Below are 15,945 nucleotides of genomic sequence, written 5' to 3' on the forward strand. Positions count from 1 at the left end.
AAATGAATAGAAATCGATTCTCGCCTGTCTCCTGCCCTCCAATCACATTGCAATTAGCTGCCAAGTCTGTCGATGCAAAGGGCCAGCTGAAAAGGGTGTGTGCAGTGTGGCTTCCTTTACGGCGGCTCTGCAGTCCTAGCCTTCTCATTTGTTATCCTTTCTTTCAACAGAAAACAAGCCTGGAGTTCTATATTGACATCCACGCCCACTCCACCATGATGAATGGCTTCATGTATGGCAATATCTTTGAGGATGAGGAACGGTTCCAAAGGCAATCCATTTTTCCAAAGCTCCTTTGCCAGAATGCAGAGGACTTCTCCTATGTAAGTCAAAAGGTCTCAGTTAGCTAGGATGCTTCTGCATCTCTTCCCATCACACCTTTCTCGCCTTCTTCAGGTTCGTTTTCATTTGGCCTGTCCGGTCACCTAGTGTTTGTTTAGTGAGTCTGACTTCAGCATTAACAAGGCAAAGAAACTCATCAAGTGGTCTTCCTCTTTCATGCCTAGCCACTAGTCTGTTTTCATTTGTCCCAGTGCTTGCAGCAGGAGAACAATGTGTCTGCTCAAGGGATTATATACCCACCATTCTCATCTTCCATGACTTTCTTGGCCCCAATTTCTTTGACAGTAATTGGTGGGTATATCTCTTTTTATCCTGCCTGCACCACAGCTTCCTAGGCAAACATGTGCAGCTATAGATATGAATGTCCCTTGCAGGCAGAAAAGACCTCGACAACCTCCCAAGACATGCAAGGTGGGTGGGATGGGCCAGGAGGGGGCAGTTAGAAATTTTGTAGCACAAAGCAATATTAAAAAAAAAGAGCAGGGAGAAAAGATGAGGAGGGACATCAGCACGCACTGTTGAGACATGTGGATGATTTTGCTCATTTTTCCTTTGTTTCGATACTAAATCTCTGGGCCTTGTTACTGCCATGTGGCCAGTCGGGAAGAGGCCCACAGAGGTCACGGCAATTTTTGAAGTTGATGAGCTGAAAACTCACCTGCTCATTGCTTCAGGCTGGACATTAGTGAGGATGATGAATTTCTCTGTGTGGTAAGATGCACTTTGAATTACAGAATCTTTGGATGGCAGACCAAGAAAGGAATTGGGGGTTGTTAAGCACAGTCCTTTTTTTTGTATATCCAAGAGAAACCTATGGACCAGAAAAGTTGAGCATCTACTCTCAAGTCATCTAGAATTTAGGTAGCAGAATCAAATGGGTACCTGTCCACCTGCAAGCTATGGAACAAAAACAGCCATTTGTTTCTGTAGGAACCTGTACAGTCTTGGCAGCCTCCAGTTCTTTGAAAGGTGTGCCATGGATCTCAGAGGTGCCCACAGGAGTGAGGGTTCCTGGATCTACAGACCAGACATCATCTAGGCCATGTTTTGGGTCCCGGTGATGTTTCTGTATCTCAGCCTCCTTGGGAGCTCTGGACTGCCATCAAGGTCATCTGTCCTGGGCCCATTCCTGTCACTGCTCTGAGTCTCAAGAATTACCTCATAGACTCCAAGGCTTTTGCACTGTAGAACCTGTAACTTTTTCATGGTTTCCTTCGTCTATACTATACAGAAAAGGAAACTGAGGTACATCCAAAGGACAAACTGACAGCTGTCGAATAGTGGGGAAGCAGAACTTGTGTTTCTGAATAGAAGACCCAAGTCTGGCCTGCTTACCCCTCTCTTTGCTCACCCTGATGGGTGCTGCCGGTGTCTTACAAAAGGAGCATACATAATCTCCCTAGCTCATGTTGGCCATGAGTTCAGTTCTCTCTAGTGAGGTGGAGAACACAGGGATCCCTGGAACCACTTAGTCCTGACTTCACATCTGTACTGTTTAACTCACTTGTACAGCTGTGAATCTCAGATTCCTCATCTGTAGAATGATGAAACATGAACACCTGCCTACTTAAATGGGTTCCTTTGAAGCTAAAACACAATACTACCTAGGGAACAGTATCATCAAGTTGAATATTTCATTCTGATTATGATCATATTAGAGTTTCTTCTTGCCTCCTGTCTGCTTTTCACTCCTCTACCAGCCCCACTCAGATTCCTACTGGTAGCTGTGCCCCAAGAACCCTGATGGATACTTTCATTCAGTTACATTTGTTGACTAATCAGTCCTCATAATAACTGAGATGGTGAAGCAGATCCCACTTTTCAGATGATGAAACTGAGAACTGGAGGTGTTGTAAGACTTGCTCAACATCTAAAAGCTGGTGTGGGGCATCCAAGTCTGATTCTCTCTCTTCCCAACTTTCTCTTTCACAGACTAGCACATCCTTCAACCGGGATGCTGTGAAAGCAGGAACTGGCCGTCGATTCCTTGGCGGACTCCTGGATCACACTTCATACTGCTACACCCTGGAGGTTTCCTTCTACAGTTACATCATTGGGGGTACTACAGCTGCTGTGCCCTACACTGAAGAGGCCTGTATCCTTGTCATGTCTCTGCTATCCCTAGATCAGCATTTGTCTAGCCGAGAACACCAAATCTGGAAGGATTTACGAGGCGGGTCAGGAGTTTGGTGAGGATGAATGTGGCAGGTTCTATTGGCAGTGTCTCTGACCTTCATACACCCTTCATATGGAACATAGACATCTTCTCAACTGCCGCTTCCAGGCTCCAAGTCTTCCTTAGGTCCCCGGACCCATGGCCTTCCCACTGTTTCTGCTGTGCTTGTCTTTCTCTTTGCTCCTCCCACACTTTCTCTTTTCTCTACTCACACTTTCTTTCCTCTTCCCCCACTCCTCTTACCTGTCATTCCTCTATAATCACATGCTTTTCTCTCCCTACTTATTACCCCTCCCCACTCCCTTACTTACTCTTCTTTTTCTCCTTCCCAGCCGCTTTTCTCTCTTCTTCTAACCCCCCTGGCCTACCCACCCCAACCCTCTGCCTTTGACAAGTGCTTTTCCCCCTAGTTTCCCCAAAATTTCTCTTAAGTTCATCATGGTGAACACTTGAGTTACTTTTCACCTTGCTCGACTTCTTCTTTTTTAAAAGGAAATGTATTCACGAATTTTAGCTTATTTCAAACTCACATTATTGGGTCTGTAGCAGATTCTGGTAGAACCTGTTAACGCTTATCCTTTGAGTTTTAAATTGATTCATTTCTCGTTTCTAAACTTGTAGTTTTATCTGAGAAAGAAGTATAGTTGAGAAGGCTTGAAAAAGGATAAGGAGAGGATAAATTCTGTATACAGTTGGCCCTCAATGTGCCAAGATGGTTGGGAAACTGAAGTCCTCTGGTATTCTAGTCCCTTATGTATAGTGTTATAGTATTTGCATTTATTCCACAGCCATCCTCCTGTGTCCTTCAAGGTATACATGCATTAGTTTTTTGAGGCAAGGTCTCTATGTAGTTCTGCCTATCCTCAACTCACTACGTAGACATGGCTGACCTAGAACTTACAGCGATTCACCTGCCTCTGCCTCCCAAGTACTGAGATTAAATACTGGACTACCATGCCTGGCCTTAATATCTGTTTTAAATCACCCCTAGATAGTATAATATCCAATGCACTGTAAATGCTGTGTAAATCATTGTTATACTGTATTGTTTGGGGAATAATGACAGAAAATTGTCTGTACATGGTCAGTACAGACTCAGTTTTTTAAACTATTTTCTACCTTTGGCTAGTTGAATCTTTAGATGCAGAACCCATAGATATTGAAGGCCCATTCACTCCATGTGCAAACTATCCCTTCCCCAAATTAAAGTGCTCACATTAGCCTTCTGTAACTCTTGGTGAATAGTCATGGAGTTCCTATCGTAAGCTGTGTGGGGAAATCTCTTATGTTAGTGGCATGACTTTAGACCCAGCCTACTGAAGCTTTAGTGGGACCCAGTTACATTTCTGGGAACTTGAGAGGCCAGGGTGATAGCTTCAGAGGGAGAGGCTAGCAAGGAATAGGCCAGGTAGGTGGTAGATCAGTGTTTCAGATGCCGTAGAACCTTAGAGAGATCATGACAAGAACTGAGTGTTCTCCCTACAGTCTCCAAGACTGAGACCATCATCTAAAAATGTGATACAGTATCTTCTGGCTCAGCAAGGCCAATGAGGCAGAGGAGCCATGGCTTCCCAAAGTATGGCCATCTCTTAAATGCCAAGGGGGTTAAACTGCCCCTTGATACCCTCCCCTTGCCGCCAACACATCATACGGTGTGATCCTCTGTCTCTTTAGGACATGTGAAGGTCATTTTCACACCACATGTGCTTTGCTCTCCTACAGTATTGTGGCAAGGGAGCTAATGGGAATGTTTTAGAAATGTGAGCATATGAATTAAAGGGGATTCTAAACCCATTTCACATGAGACACAGGTCTCTCTGGAGGATGCTGCAATTGGTTGGTTTGTCATTGCTTGCTGATGCCCAATTTTATGGATTCTCCCACCTTTCTCTGAACTTCTGGCATGATTTGCTGATAGAAATTTTATTTTAGTAAAACACCCATTGTCAGCTCAGAGTTTCTGTCCCTTAACACTCAATTCTCCTTCACCAAAAATAAATACATATTAGTGTGTACCAGGAATCAAACCTAGAACCTGGGGTAAAATATTGGAAAAAAAAAGGAGTACTCTAGGCTTTCCTTCTACTTGGGGAGACAGGAAAGAGAAGAGATAATTATAATATACATGATAAGCTTAGTGATAGAGGAATTCTGGAAGGGTATGGGACACTTAACATTTAAAAGTCAGCATGGTAGCACACACTTGTAATCCTAGCACTTGGGAGACAAAGACAGGAGGATCATGAGTTTGAGGCTAGCCTGAGCTACAAAACAAATTCCAAGATAGTTTACAAGAATCTCTTTCAAAAGCCAATACTGCTCCTCCTGCTAATAATGATAATGGGGTGTGTGTGTGTGTGTGTGTGTGTGTGTGTGTGTGTGTGTGTGTTTGTGTGTATAAGTGTGTATAAATATGAGTAAGTAAGTGTGTGGAGGTGAGTGTATGTGAGTGTGTATGTGTGAGTGACATTGTGAATGTTTAAGTGTGAAAGTGTATGTGAGTGTGAGAGTGTGTGTGTTTGTGTGTGTGTGTGTGTGTGTGTGTGTGTGTGTGTGTGAGCATGCGCAGAGTTCCAGCTAAGGGTCAGGTCAGGTTCCAGATATAGGGTAGCAGTAATTAAAAACGTCTTTACAGGAAATGAGGGAGAACTCAAGATGATCTTGAGAGTCAAAGAAGTCTTCCTCATGAAAGGCTTATCTAAACTATGCTTTAATATTAGTCCAGTGGGACTGGAGTGTGTTACTGAAGGGAGAACATGGCATGCAGAGAGGCGAGGAGGAAAAGTACGCATGTATAGCAAGAGTATAACTTGTCTGGTTTGGGCAAGGCCTTCAGATACAGGAGAGAAGTCTAGATTCACAGGCTGAAAGGAATCTGAACTTAAATAATAGATAATGAAGCACCAGAGATGTTTTGTAAATAGTGGGATGTCACCCTGGCTGCACCGAAGGCAGAGACATGCAGTGGGAGGTTGTTAGGAGAATCCATGTGAGAGATGCTTCAGGTCAATACTAGGTGATGGGTGATGGCCACAGGATATTTAAATATGGGACCGAAGAGATGCAGGACCTGCATTAGTGTTCACAGGAGCTAGGGACTGGAAGGAGTCAGTGGTGAATGGAGAGACTGCATCAACTTCCAGCTCCTAGAGCCACCCTGCTTGTCAGTTAGGGGAGAAGAGGAGCCTGGAACTGACCAGGGAAGCACAAGCCAATTTGGTACATTCAAGGGTGATTTAACCTGGTTCCTCTTTCATATACATTTTTTTTAGACTCATCTCATAACAGAGGGAGAGCAGGCAGACAGATTGTGATCTTTGTTGGCTGCTGGCTTTGTGTCCCAATCAGAAAAAGAAATTACATGGTCTGATGGGAATGGCAATATGGTCTGGGAGGAAGTGTCCTCTAGACTAGGAATCAGGAGACCTGATTCTGACGACAGCACCAGATTTGTCCCAGACAGTGCCCTTCAGCGAGTCCTCTAGGCTCTGTGAGGTGACTTTATCTTTACAAAGCAACTGAGGACTTCCTGACTTTTCTATCCTGCTGTGGGACTCAGAAACACACACAAAGAACTAAGCGCTGTGCCTAGGACAGACTTTCTCTTCATACACATCAGGGTTTGAATCTTGCCTCAGCCACATAGTAGGTGGGCTGCTTGGAACAGGTTACATAACATCACTGGGCCTCAGTTTCTTAATCTGTAACTGGGAGGTATAATGTTTATCTGGTTCTAATGATACTAAGGGAAATAATTCTATACATTTTCAAAGGTCTCCCCCATGGCTAGTGGTCTTTGGCACTCTGGCCTGTCCATGTTGTAGCAAGAATACAGGTCTGGTGTCAGTGTTCCAGGTGAGAGTTCTGTTTTAACCCAGTTATATAACCACTCTAGTCCTCAGTCCTTCATCCGTAAAGTGAGAATAACCATGATTTACTTCTCACGGTTGTAAGGGTTACATGGGGAAGACTATGTTGTCACGACCAGATGAGTCACCATGCCACATGCTCAGTGATGTTAGATATCATTCTCTTGCCTTTCCTCCCTGTCATTTGTTGTCCTCTTGCTGCTGTGAAATGATAGATTCCTGATACTTTGGGGCTCTTCTTCAGTAAGTCCTATTTACATTTTATTGGCTCGACAACTAGTAAATATGCTCTGTTCAGAAGATTTAAGGAGAGAGAGAGAGAGAGAGAGAGAGAGAGAGAGAGAGAGAGAGAGAGAGAGAGAGAGAGAGAGAGAGAAAGAGAGAGAGAGAGAGAGAGGGAGAGGGAGAAGGATAAACTAGAATCATAAAGTAACCCCAGTGCTTCTCTGGCCTTTGTTTATGGTCTGGTTCCAAGCCCAGAGGAAACAGCTCTTTAACATAATGGATGAGAAAAATATTGGGAACAGCAAGCAATCCTGGGTCCTGAGCAGACCGGTTTCCTGTGGCCACGGCCATACTGAAATCAGGTAATGCTGGCTCTGAGGAAAGGTACAGCTAGCCAAGGGAAGAGAGCAGGATCCTGTCAGCTAACTGATTTCAGTTCAGACCTCACTGTCTCCCTTGCAGTGGGTCCTCTGAAATGTTTAACAGACTCTGAAGATCTCATTTATTTACTCATCTGTCCAACACAACTCATTAGATGTTGGAAAGCGACAGGAATAAGGCATAGTCCCTGTCTCCAGGAAGGAGAGAGAACAAGGGTAAGGGACGGCAGCATTGAGGAGGATAAATGTCCTGCCAAAGGAAAGATCTGCTGGTCTTGGGAAAAGGGGGCAGCAGGGAGGGAAGAAGAACTTTCTAGAAGAAGAGAATCCAGGGCTCAGCCCTCTGGGGTGAGTCCATGCAGACTGGGAAAGAAGGAGTGGAGCCACCTTCCTGGCAGAGGGAGAAGTACAGAAGAGAGTCCAGATGCCAGGGAAAGGATGTTCTGTCCAAGCATCCCAGGGTAGCTGGGGCTGGGCCAGAAACAAGCAGTGATCAGTAAGCACAGGAGAAAGACCTGTGAGAGAAGGAACCAGCGCATTGAATATGTGACACTAACAATTACAAAACAACTTTATTGTTTGTTTCCACTGGCTTTGTAAATAGATGAATACAGATAACAGATCCATAGATATGAGAGCTCTGGCAGGCCCAGAGAGCGCCCAGTCATTCTCAGGAAATTAAGAAGTTCCAATTAATTCTAGTCACAAAGCAGTCTCAGTTGAGCAATTATTGTGTCTGGTTTGATCCAAAACATCAAGCCTCTTCAAAGAAAACCCTCCCCACTCTCTGGGTCTGTCTCAGATAGACTGATCATGGTGACCCCTGTTCATACTTCTGGGGTTGACTAGGATGAGGGAGAGCTAGAAAGGGACAAAATGGGCCTCCAGTGCTTAGGGGATGGCATGGACAATCCTGCATGAACCCCTTAGACATCCCACTTTCCAGCAATGAATGCTAGAGAGCGGCTCAGGGGTTCCATCAACTGGGCTTCCTTCCTCAGCCCCAGATGACCTGGCTGGTCTCCCCAGTGGGGGCTACTGCATCTCTCATATGAAGGTGAACTCAGGGTTGCAAAATTGTTTCAGCTTTTCTCTTAAAAATCCTGCATGATGATTTCATCTTCCATATTTCAGCTGAAATCAGGCCTAGATGAGTTTCTTGTTATATGTTCCAGTAGATAACAGTAGGGCTGAGTGTGTTGATGATTATTCAGATATGGGATACAGGGAAAAGTCAAGGAAGGTACCCTGGATGTTAGTTTGAATAACATGGTAGACAGAGGATCAGCCAATGACTTAAATGTAAACTGCTGGGGAAAGAGGCTGGGGCTGGGGGGGGGCAGGAGGGGGAACGTGTTGAGCTCTGTTTGTGAGGTATTGAACATAAAGGACTCATGTGACTTGCAGATGGGGAATTTTAGTAGACAGATGGTTCTAAGGTCTTAAAGCTCTGGAGAAGGACCTTGGCTTTGGACACGTTCATAGTAGGTACTGGACACCATGAAGTCACAATAAAGAAAGTCGCTTTCTTGGTGTCACTGTCTGCCTCGTGAGTTGGTGAAAAGAATGGCAAACTGGGAGTCAGGATCTCAGTTCCATCGTGGCCTTTTGCTGTGTGACTGTGGCTATATCACTTAACCTCTCTGGTCAGTATTTACTCCCAAGTAGCCCTCAGTGAATGAAAATGAATGAATGAAAGAATGAATGAATGAATGAATGAATGAATGAATGAATGAAGTAGAGGAAGGCCTTGCCCTTTGCCTCTTAGATCATGTGGCTCTCTAAGGAGATGGTAAGGTCTATGATTTGAGCTGTTCTGAGTGCTGCTCCGTGTTCCCGAGCATGTCGGGATTGCTGCCTGGGTTTTCATTCTTGCTGGGAAGATTTTACTTTTTGAGTGGATGAAGAATAGGAAGAAGTCATGCTTGTTGGTATTTCTCTCAGATAAGTCAGACATCTCAGAACTTTCCAGATTCTTATTTGTCATACTCAGAGTCATAGCTTTGCTAAGATTCATACGGAAAAAAAAAGAAAAAGAAAAGAAAAGAAAACCTTCAGTTAGAGGGTTTGGAGAGTAGAATACAAACCTTACTGAAGCCTGATAATTTTTTTTATCCTCCCTAAAGGTAAAAACAGGGGTTTGAGCTTTAAATAGGAATACTTACTAGCCAACTGGCTGAGTGAATAATAGTAGCATTGGTGGTGGAAACATCATAACTGATCTCATGGCATCTGAAAAGGCTCCACATTCCCACACTGGAGCAGCAGCTATGGCTCTGTTGAACCTTGCCACACATGTTTGGGGAGGCCAACAGTGCTCTGGGTCCCAGTTTTCCCACCTCTTTAGATTAGAAGATGAGATGATAGATCTTCAAGCCTATTTCCAAATCAAAAGGGAGGTAGGCAGACATATGGGCAGATGGATGGGTAGATAGAGATAATCATTTGATTTGGGCCTTTGAGATAGAAGCAGAGGAAGTGAAGCTCAGGAAAATCCAATGACCTTCCAGAGCCACCCATGTACTGAGTGTTAGAGTGGATGTTAAAATCCTGACAGGTCCAGCTCAAGCATCTGCTGGCAGGCCATCTTGTCTTCCTCCCTGCTTCCCTCCCATGGCAGGACAGGAACTTATCTTCTGAACTCCAGAGAGGCTGGGACTCACACCGCTCTTACTGTTCTTCTACCTCCAGAAACCCTTCTCTGAAGCACCCGCCCCTGACACTGACCCATCTGTCATTCATGATGACCTAGACCTAGCTCTGCTGACTACCACCAGCTTACTGCCTTGCCCTGAGTCACCCTGCCTTGGGCCAAGTGACACCCACATTCATGTCCAAGCATGCTGTGGCTCCTGAATGCCTCCTGTCTGGCTAGAAAACCGAAGTGCCATTCCCTTCTTTCTCCAAGCCTCCTTCATCCTCCAAACTGAGGTTTCCAAGGGTTTTATCTGCTGTTGTCAAGTTTATAGCCATAATTCGAAATGCTGTTAGTATTACTGTCAGCAGAGAGCTACAAATTACAAAGTTGTAAAGTTACTTTATAGTGATAACTGTCAGCCTTCACTAGCGGCGCTGCAAGGCTCCATGGAAACCACGTTAATGATAAAGAGTCCATATTGTTTCAGGACTGCAGCTGTGGGCTGGCAGTCAGGAGGCATCCTGCTTGATTCCTAGGTCACTTGAACCCATTGTCTGCGCTCGGGCTCACTTACAATCTATGTATACCAACACTCGTCTTCCTACTTTCTTGTTGCACAAATGTGGGGAGAGCTCTCAAAGTTGAGGCTTTACCCAGGCTCAGTTTCAACCAATTCCACTTTTGTGCTTAGCTCTGACAAGCCCAAAAGACATCAGTGACTGCCGAAGTGTCACACCATAACTGCTTAAAAAGTCACTGTTGAATTGATGAGTACTAGGAACACTTGAGGTTCTACTTAGACAATTTATAGAACAATGGTGCTGAATAATTTTTGCCCTTCAACAAAGAGGAAAGGCAAGTCAGGAAAGCAGACTAGAGCTACGGGGAAAGGTCTAGGTGCCTTAACTGGCTCCGCTAAGTTCATTACTGACAGACAAATGGCTATGTCAACCCCACCGCTGTACATTACCTACTGCCTGAACTGAGGCTGACTCCGGTTGGTGGACAAGAGCTGTAAGCTGTTCTGAGATCGAGGAAGGCCTTTCTTTGCCTTGCTACTGTCATCAGTTCCTGAGGCTCTGTTTTCATTTCTGGTCTTCAGTTTATGTCAAAACCAATAAAATGGTTCGTGGGGCCCGGAAGAACCACGGTGGGGGGCGGGGAGACACAAAACTGCAAGGAGGGGTTACCGGAGAGAGGGTAGGGAGCTTTCAGTCCTAAAATTGGGACAATCTGGAAAACCAACAACAACAAACAAACAAAACCACCATTCTTGTTAGACACTCCAGAAACCAGTTAAAGAAACTGGGGAGTTTTCCTTGGAATATGGACCTTTGGGAGCTACATGTTTGCTTTGGTCAAGTCTCTAGGGTAACTACAGAGCTGGGGTAATAGATATATTCTGTGTGGCTCTAGAGTTTGAAACAAGGCCCAGTGTGAGGCAGTCTCATTCTGAACCTGTGCATGCTGCATAATGACAAGAGGGGTCTAGAACCAGTGGCTGTACTGTGTGAGCATCTCCTATATGCCAGATTCCTGCTGGTGTCTGAGGGTGCAGAGAAAGTCATGGTATCTGCCTGGATATGCACCAGGATGGTAGAGATGGGCAGAGAGTGAGTTTAGTACAGTGTGGTGACAGAAGGGGGTATGGGATGGACAGAAAGAGTGTTTAACTCTGCTTGGGGACACCAGATGTAAGAATAAATGCACCAAGGAAGTAGCATCTGTAGCTAGAGTTTTCCTGCCTGGCCCACAGTCAGGACAAATCTCTCTCACCCGCCCGTCCCACAGCCGCTCAGACCCAACCAAGTAAACACAGAGACTTATATTGGTTACAAACTGTATGGCCGTGGCAGGCTTCTTGCTAACTGTTCTTATATCTTAAATTAATCCATTTCCATAAATCTATACCTTGCCACGTGGCTCGTGGCTTACCAGCATCTTCACATGCTGCTTGTCCTGGTGGTGGCTGGCAGTGACTCCTTCTGCCTTCCTGTTCTTTCTTTTCTCCTCTCTGTTAGTCCTGCCTATACTTCCTGCCTAGCCACTGGCCAATCAGTGTTTTATTTATTGACCAATCAGAGTAATTTGATATACAGGCCATCCCACAGCAAGCATCACTTAGGCCCAGTGTAGGAGAAGGGTGCGGGAGTCTCTGCAGACAGAGAGCCGCCTTTGTCAACAGCTAGAGCCTGAGAGAGCTGCTTCCCTATTTGGTCATGTATAGGCCTTCAGTGCAAGATGGGGACTGTGAGCTGATGAGGCTGGAGAGAGTTGTGGGAACCAGATGTTGCAGGACTGCTGATCCCCAGAAATGCGACAGGAAGAGCACCTGGCCTGGCAGGTATGGGCGGGCAGATCACAGGGTCAGCTGAGCTAGGCAAGTGCACCATGATGCCATGGCACCCACTGGTTACATTTTCCTCTAGGAGATTGACTCTGCAAGTAAGTCCACAGATGACCTGTCTTCCCTTAGGAAACAACTTGGAGTTTCTCAAATTACATAGTCTGGCCCGGGTTTGAGGACATTGCCTAGTGACATATTGGCTACGACATAGTGTTCTGATGTGAGATTCACAAAGCACATTCTTCATTAATCTGTCATCAGCCACTGATGTGCTATATGATTTTGAACAAATCACTTTCATCCTGGGATCCTAACTATAAGATGAATGATTTGGACAAAGAGCCTCGTCTACCAGACATCATTCAAAAAGTTGAATTGGATCTAACTCCCATTTGTTGAACAACTACTAGGTAATTCTTAGGAATTTATCAGACTTTTGGAGCTCCAGCCATTTTCCACAGCACAACCCCAGAATCAACATCGCATGCCTCACTCCAGGCTGCACACCAGTCGAGACACATTGCCTGGCTAGTGTTTCTTTCCGTCAATATTTTCCTCAAGATGATAAATGTGCTGCCAATAAGAGGAGGCAGCTGCCAGCTCTGTCTGAGACAAGGGCCTTTAGCTGGGGCTGTGGCCGTGATTGGCTTGTTGATGTGTCTCCAAAGACAGGAACCCTGGCTGAGAGGGAGCAAAAAGGAGCTAAGAGGAGGCTCAGGACCAGGGCTCTCCCTCTACACAGATTTGCCTTGGGTTAATGGGGCTTCTTTCTCCTGATGCTAAGTCCTATGCCCCCGCCCCCACTAAAATACAGTCTTTGAAGAGACCAGCCATAAAGTCAAGAAGCTTATAGCAGAACTGTAGTGCACAGGTAGCATGTTAAAGAACAGGGAAAGGAAGAGCCTGGCCTTTGCAGCCAGGCTGATCTGAATGCAAATCTTGGTTCTGCTATTTACCAGTTGTATGACTCTGGGCAAGGGACTTGATTAATTCTCCCATCTGCTCATCCACCACAATGTTCATTCTGATACTTACCTCACAGAGATGTTTTGAGTAGATGCAAACATTGAGAACTCTTCTCCAGTGCCTGTTCAGTTACCATGAACATAGAAAGCACTTAGTGATTGTACCACTACTTTTACTCCAACTAGCAAAGTACTGAATTAGATGAAATCCAAGTTATGCATTTCTGGGCCATTAGAATAGAGGCAATATGCTTGAACTATATGTTTTTTGGATTCTTAAGAGGCTCTTGGGATTTTGAAATAGCCGTCTTCTTAACAGTGAGTTTGGCATGATCTCATGAGCACAATTAAAAAAATAAAATAAAATAAATTATGTTACAAGGGCAAAGTCATTAGTGATCAATGTCAGAATTAAGCCAGTGGTGGAGCTTGGCTAAGACCAGAGCTCAGTGGCCAAGATTTCACATTTGGTCTCAGTCAGCTATACACATGTGAAAACCACTCCCTCCCTAATCTACAATAGAGGAAACAAGGAAGGAGAGTTGAGAGACCTGGATTTGCATGGTAGAATTCAATTACTGGAGAGTGATATGAGTTATATTTTGTCATGTGATCACAGATCACTGATACTCCATCTTTGTGTTTCAGTTTTCCGTTCTCTCTATTGTATCTATTTTATGAGTTTGTACAGATCAAATGTGCAAGTGAGAAGTGAGTCTGAAACTGTTTCATTCTGCATTCACAAAGGGAGGGCTCTTGATGGTGGATGGTGAGCCTGTAGGGAGAAGGGGGAGGCATGTTACCTTTTAGAACAGAAAGCAGATCTGGAAGAGATAGGGACAGGGAGAATCCCAGAGGTGATTCTAGGTGGCATACTGGCAGCCAGGAAGGACCCAAATAATTTCAGTTTCCAACTCATGTCCACAAAGATCTGGTGCCTTGGGGAGATGTGCTAGTCACAGGGTTGGTGACCCACAGAACTAGTCGGGGTCTGGCTTCTCACTTCTGGCCTGGCTTCTTCCCTCTACAGCTTCCTCCTTCCTAGAGACACCTGGAGACACTGGCAGCAGCTTCCTTGCAGTTGCCTGAGGTTGAGGCGCCCCCTCCTGCCCCTAGGGTGCATGGCTGCCAGAGAGAGCCAGTTCTTTCCCAGCAGAGGACCAAAGACAGCCCCTTCCTTTGTCTAGGCTGAGGCCCGAGTTCTGCCCACCCCCCCCTCCAGCCCCCAGCTGCCTTTGAGGATCTAGAAGAAGGAGGAGTGCATTCCCTGACTTCTGGGTCTCAGCATGAGCATCTCCTCACCTGACATCCTTCTTTCCCCCTTTCTCCTCTCCACTCCTCTTTCTCCTTTGTCTTTTCAGCTGTTTGTCTGTCTCTTGGACAAACATGTGGCTCTCTGCATCCCTTTCTTACCTTGTCCACTCCCTTGTCTTCACCCCTGCTCAAACTCCTTCCCCCCTTCCCATAGCCTCAGTCCTTTCTGTGTTGTGTCTTTTACTCCCTATCTTGTAGGTAGTGGTCTAAATGTTTGGTACTCATACCGGCATTTAAATCCAGTGTTCTCTGTTGAGATGACTTGGGCCGAGTTGCTTAATGTCCTGACTCTGTACCTGACTGAGGAGTCCATGAAACACTGTGTCCCAGAGACTGGCTCCAACTCTCTCAGAGGGACTCAACAGTCTCTTCTCTTGTTCCTCTCCCTTTCAGCCTCATATACTGGCAGGCCTTTTGCTACTCTTCTCCTCTTCAAAGTCTCCTCCATGTCTCCCTCTCCCTCTTTCTTCTTGCCTTTCTAGGCACAATTTAGAATCAGATTCAAATACCACTTCCAGAGCCTTTCAGGAAACTGGACACTTGACCTTCACCTTGAAGGAACTTAATTCCATACTCTCCTCTTCCTCCCTCCCTTCTGTCCCCTTGTCTAAGTGTCTGTTATGGGTCTCTGAGTTGAGTTAAGGGACAGCCAAGGGTGTCTGAAGTCAGGGAGTCTCTTTTCATAGTTTATCTTACCAGGAAGTTTTTTTGGTGGGGAAGGAGTCATGTCCCAAGGCACCACGAGACACCCTGGTCTGTGTGTCCACAGGTCTGTGACTTGAATGTGTTTGCTGATTTATTTTGATTTATGGCAAATTGCAACAAAAAGCATATATTGTCATAAAGCAACAAGGAGTGTTTCCTATCACCAGACTCCTAAGAAGACATTCACCCAGGAGATTCATGTTGGGAGCCCTGGGAGAGTGGCCTCTGGCCTCTGGCTTCATGAGTATTCCTTCAGCAGATGGCAGCCTGTGGATCACAGGGCTGTCTTTCATCATGTCTCCTCTCAAGAGCCAAGGGCACAATCCTAAAACAAGGTCTAAGCATACAGCTGTCTGATCTAGCTGGACACCAGGGTAATGCAGGTGTGTCTAGACAGCATCCTTCTAGCTGTCCTCAAAGACTCATAATATTTCAACCCAGATGCAGAGAAAGGCAAGGTCAGCAAGTGGTGCAGGGCCAGGGATTTAAATCAGTGTAGTTCGGTAGTTAGGAATGCACCCTGTGAAATGACATGGGTCTGGTTTCATTTCTAGGCCTGTGTAGCTTTGGGCAACTTACTTTGACCTCTCTGGGCTCTGGACTCCTGAAATGAGATGATAGAACAAACCTCTCAGGGTCTTTGGGAGAAGGAAATGAGTTGATATTACTTCACACCCTGACTGGCTCCTAGCAAGGGTTGATATCCAGTCCCATGCTACACAATTCTGTGTGATCACATACTGGAGCTCTCAGCAGGTCAGAGATCTGCCAAGAGGACATCTGGTTGCCTGGGTGGAGTCTTGCTTACACCACCACAGACAAGCAGCTTTAAAGCAAAGGGGATTCTTCTCTTGAATTTTCCCATACAGAAGCTGATAATAGTCTGGGTCTACTCTGTACTGATGGCAAACCGCACTATCCTAAGCTCTCTTGGCCTTTGGCGAAGCGTTCTAGTAAAAAAGAACACGTGCAAGGGGCTGTCCC

General features: G+C 45.5%; 1 protein-coding gene across 8 annotated transcripts in view; it reads left to right on the forward strand.

Annotated features, from left to right (window-relative positions):
• Window positions 1-15,945, forward strand: part of LOC131903881 (BEN domain-containing protein 5) — a 1,181,880-nt gene that overhangs the window by 1,128,940 nt on the left and 36,995 nt on the right. For all 8 annotated transcript variants that reach the window (XM_059254709.1, XM_059254708.1, XM_059254710.1 and 5 more), the window contains 2 exons: window positions 171-323; window positions 2,275-2,437. In XM_059254709.1, coding sequence (XP_059110692.1) covers window positions 171-323; window positions 2,275-2,437 — 316 coding nt within the window. The remainder of the gene's footprint in view (window positions 1-170; window positions 324-2,274; window positions 2,438-15,945) is intronic.

The sequence above is a fragment of the Peromyscus eremicus genome, chromosome 2, assembly GCF_949786415.1.
Source record: "Peromyscus eremicus chromosome 2, PerEre_H2_v1, whole genome shotgun sequence".
In the NCBI taxonomy this organism is placed as follows: domain Eukaryota; kingdom Metazoa; phylum Chordata; class Mammalia; order Rodentia; family Cricetidae; genus Peromyscus; species Peromyscus eremicus.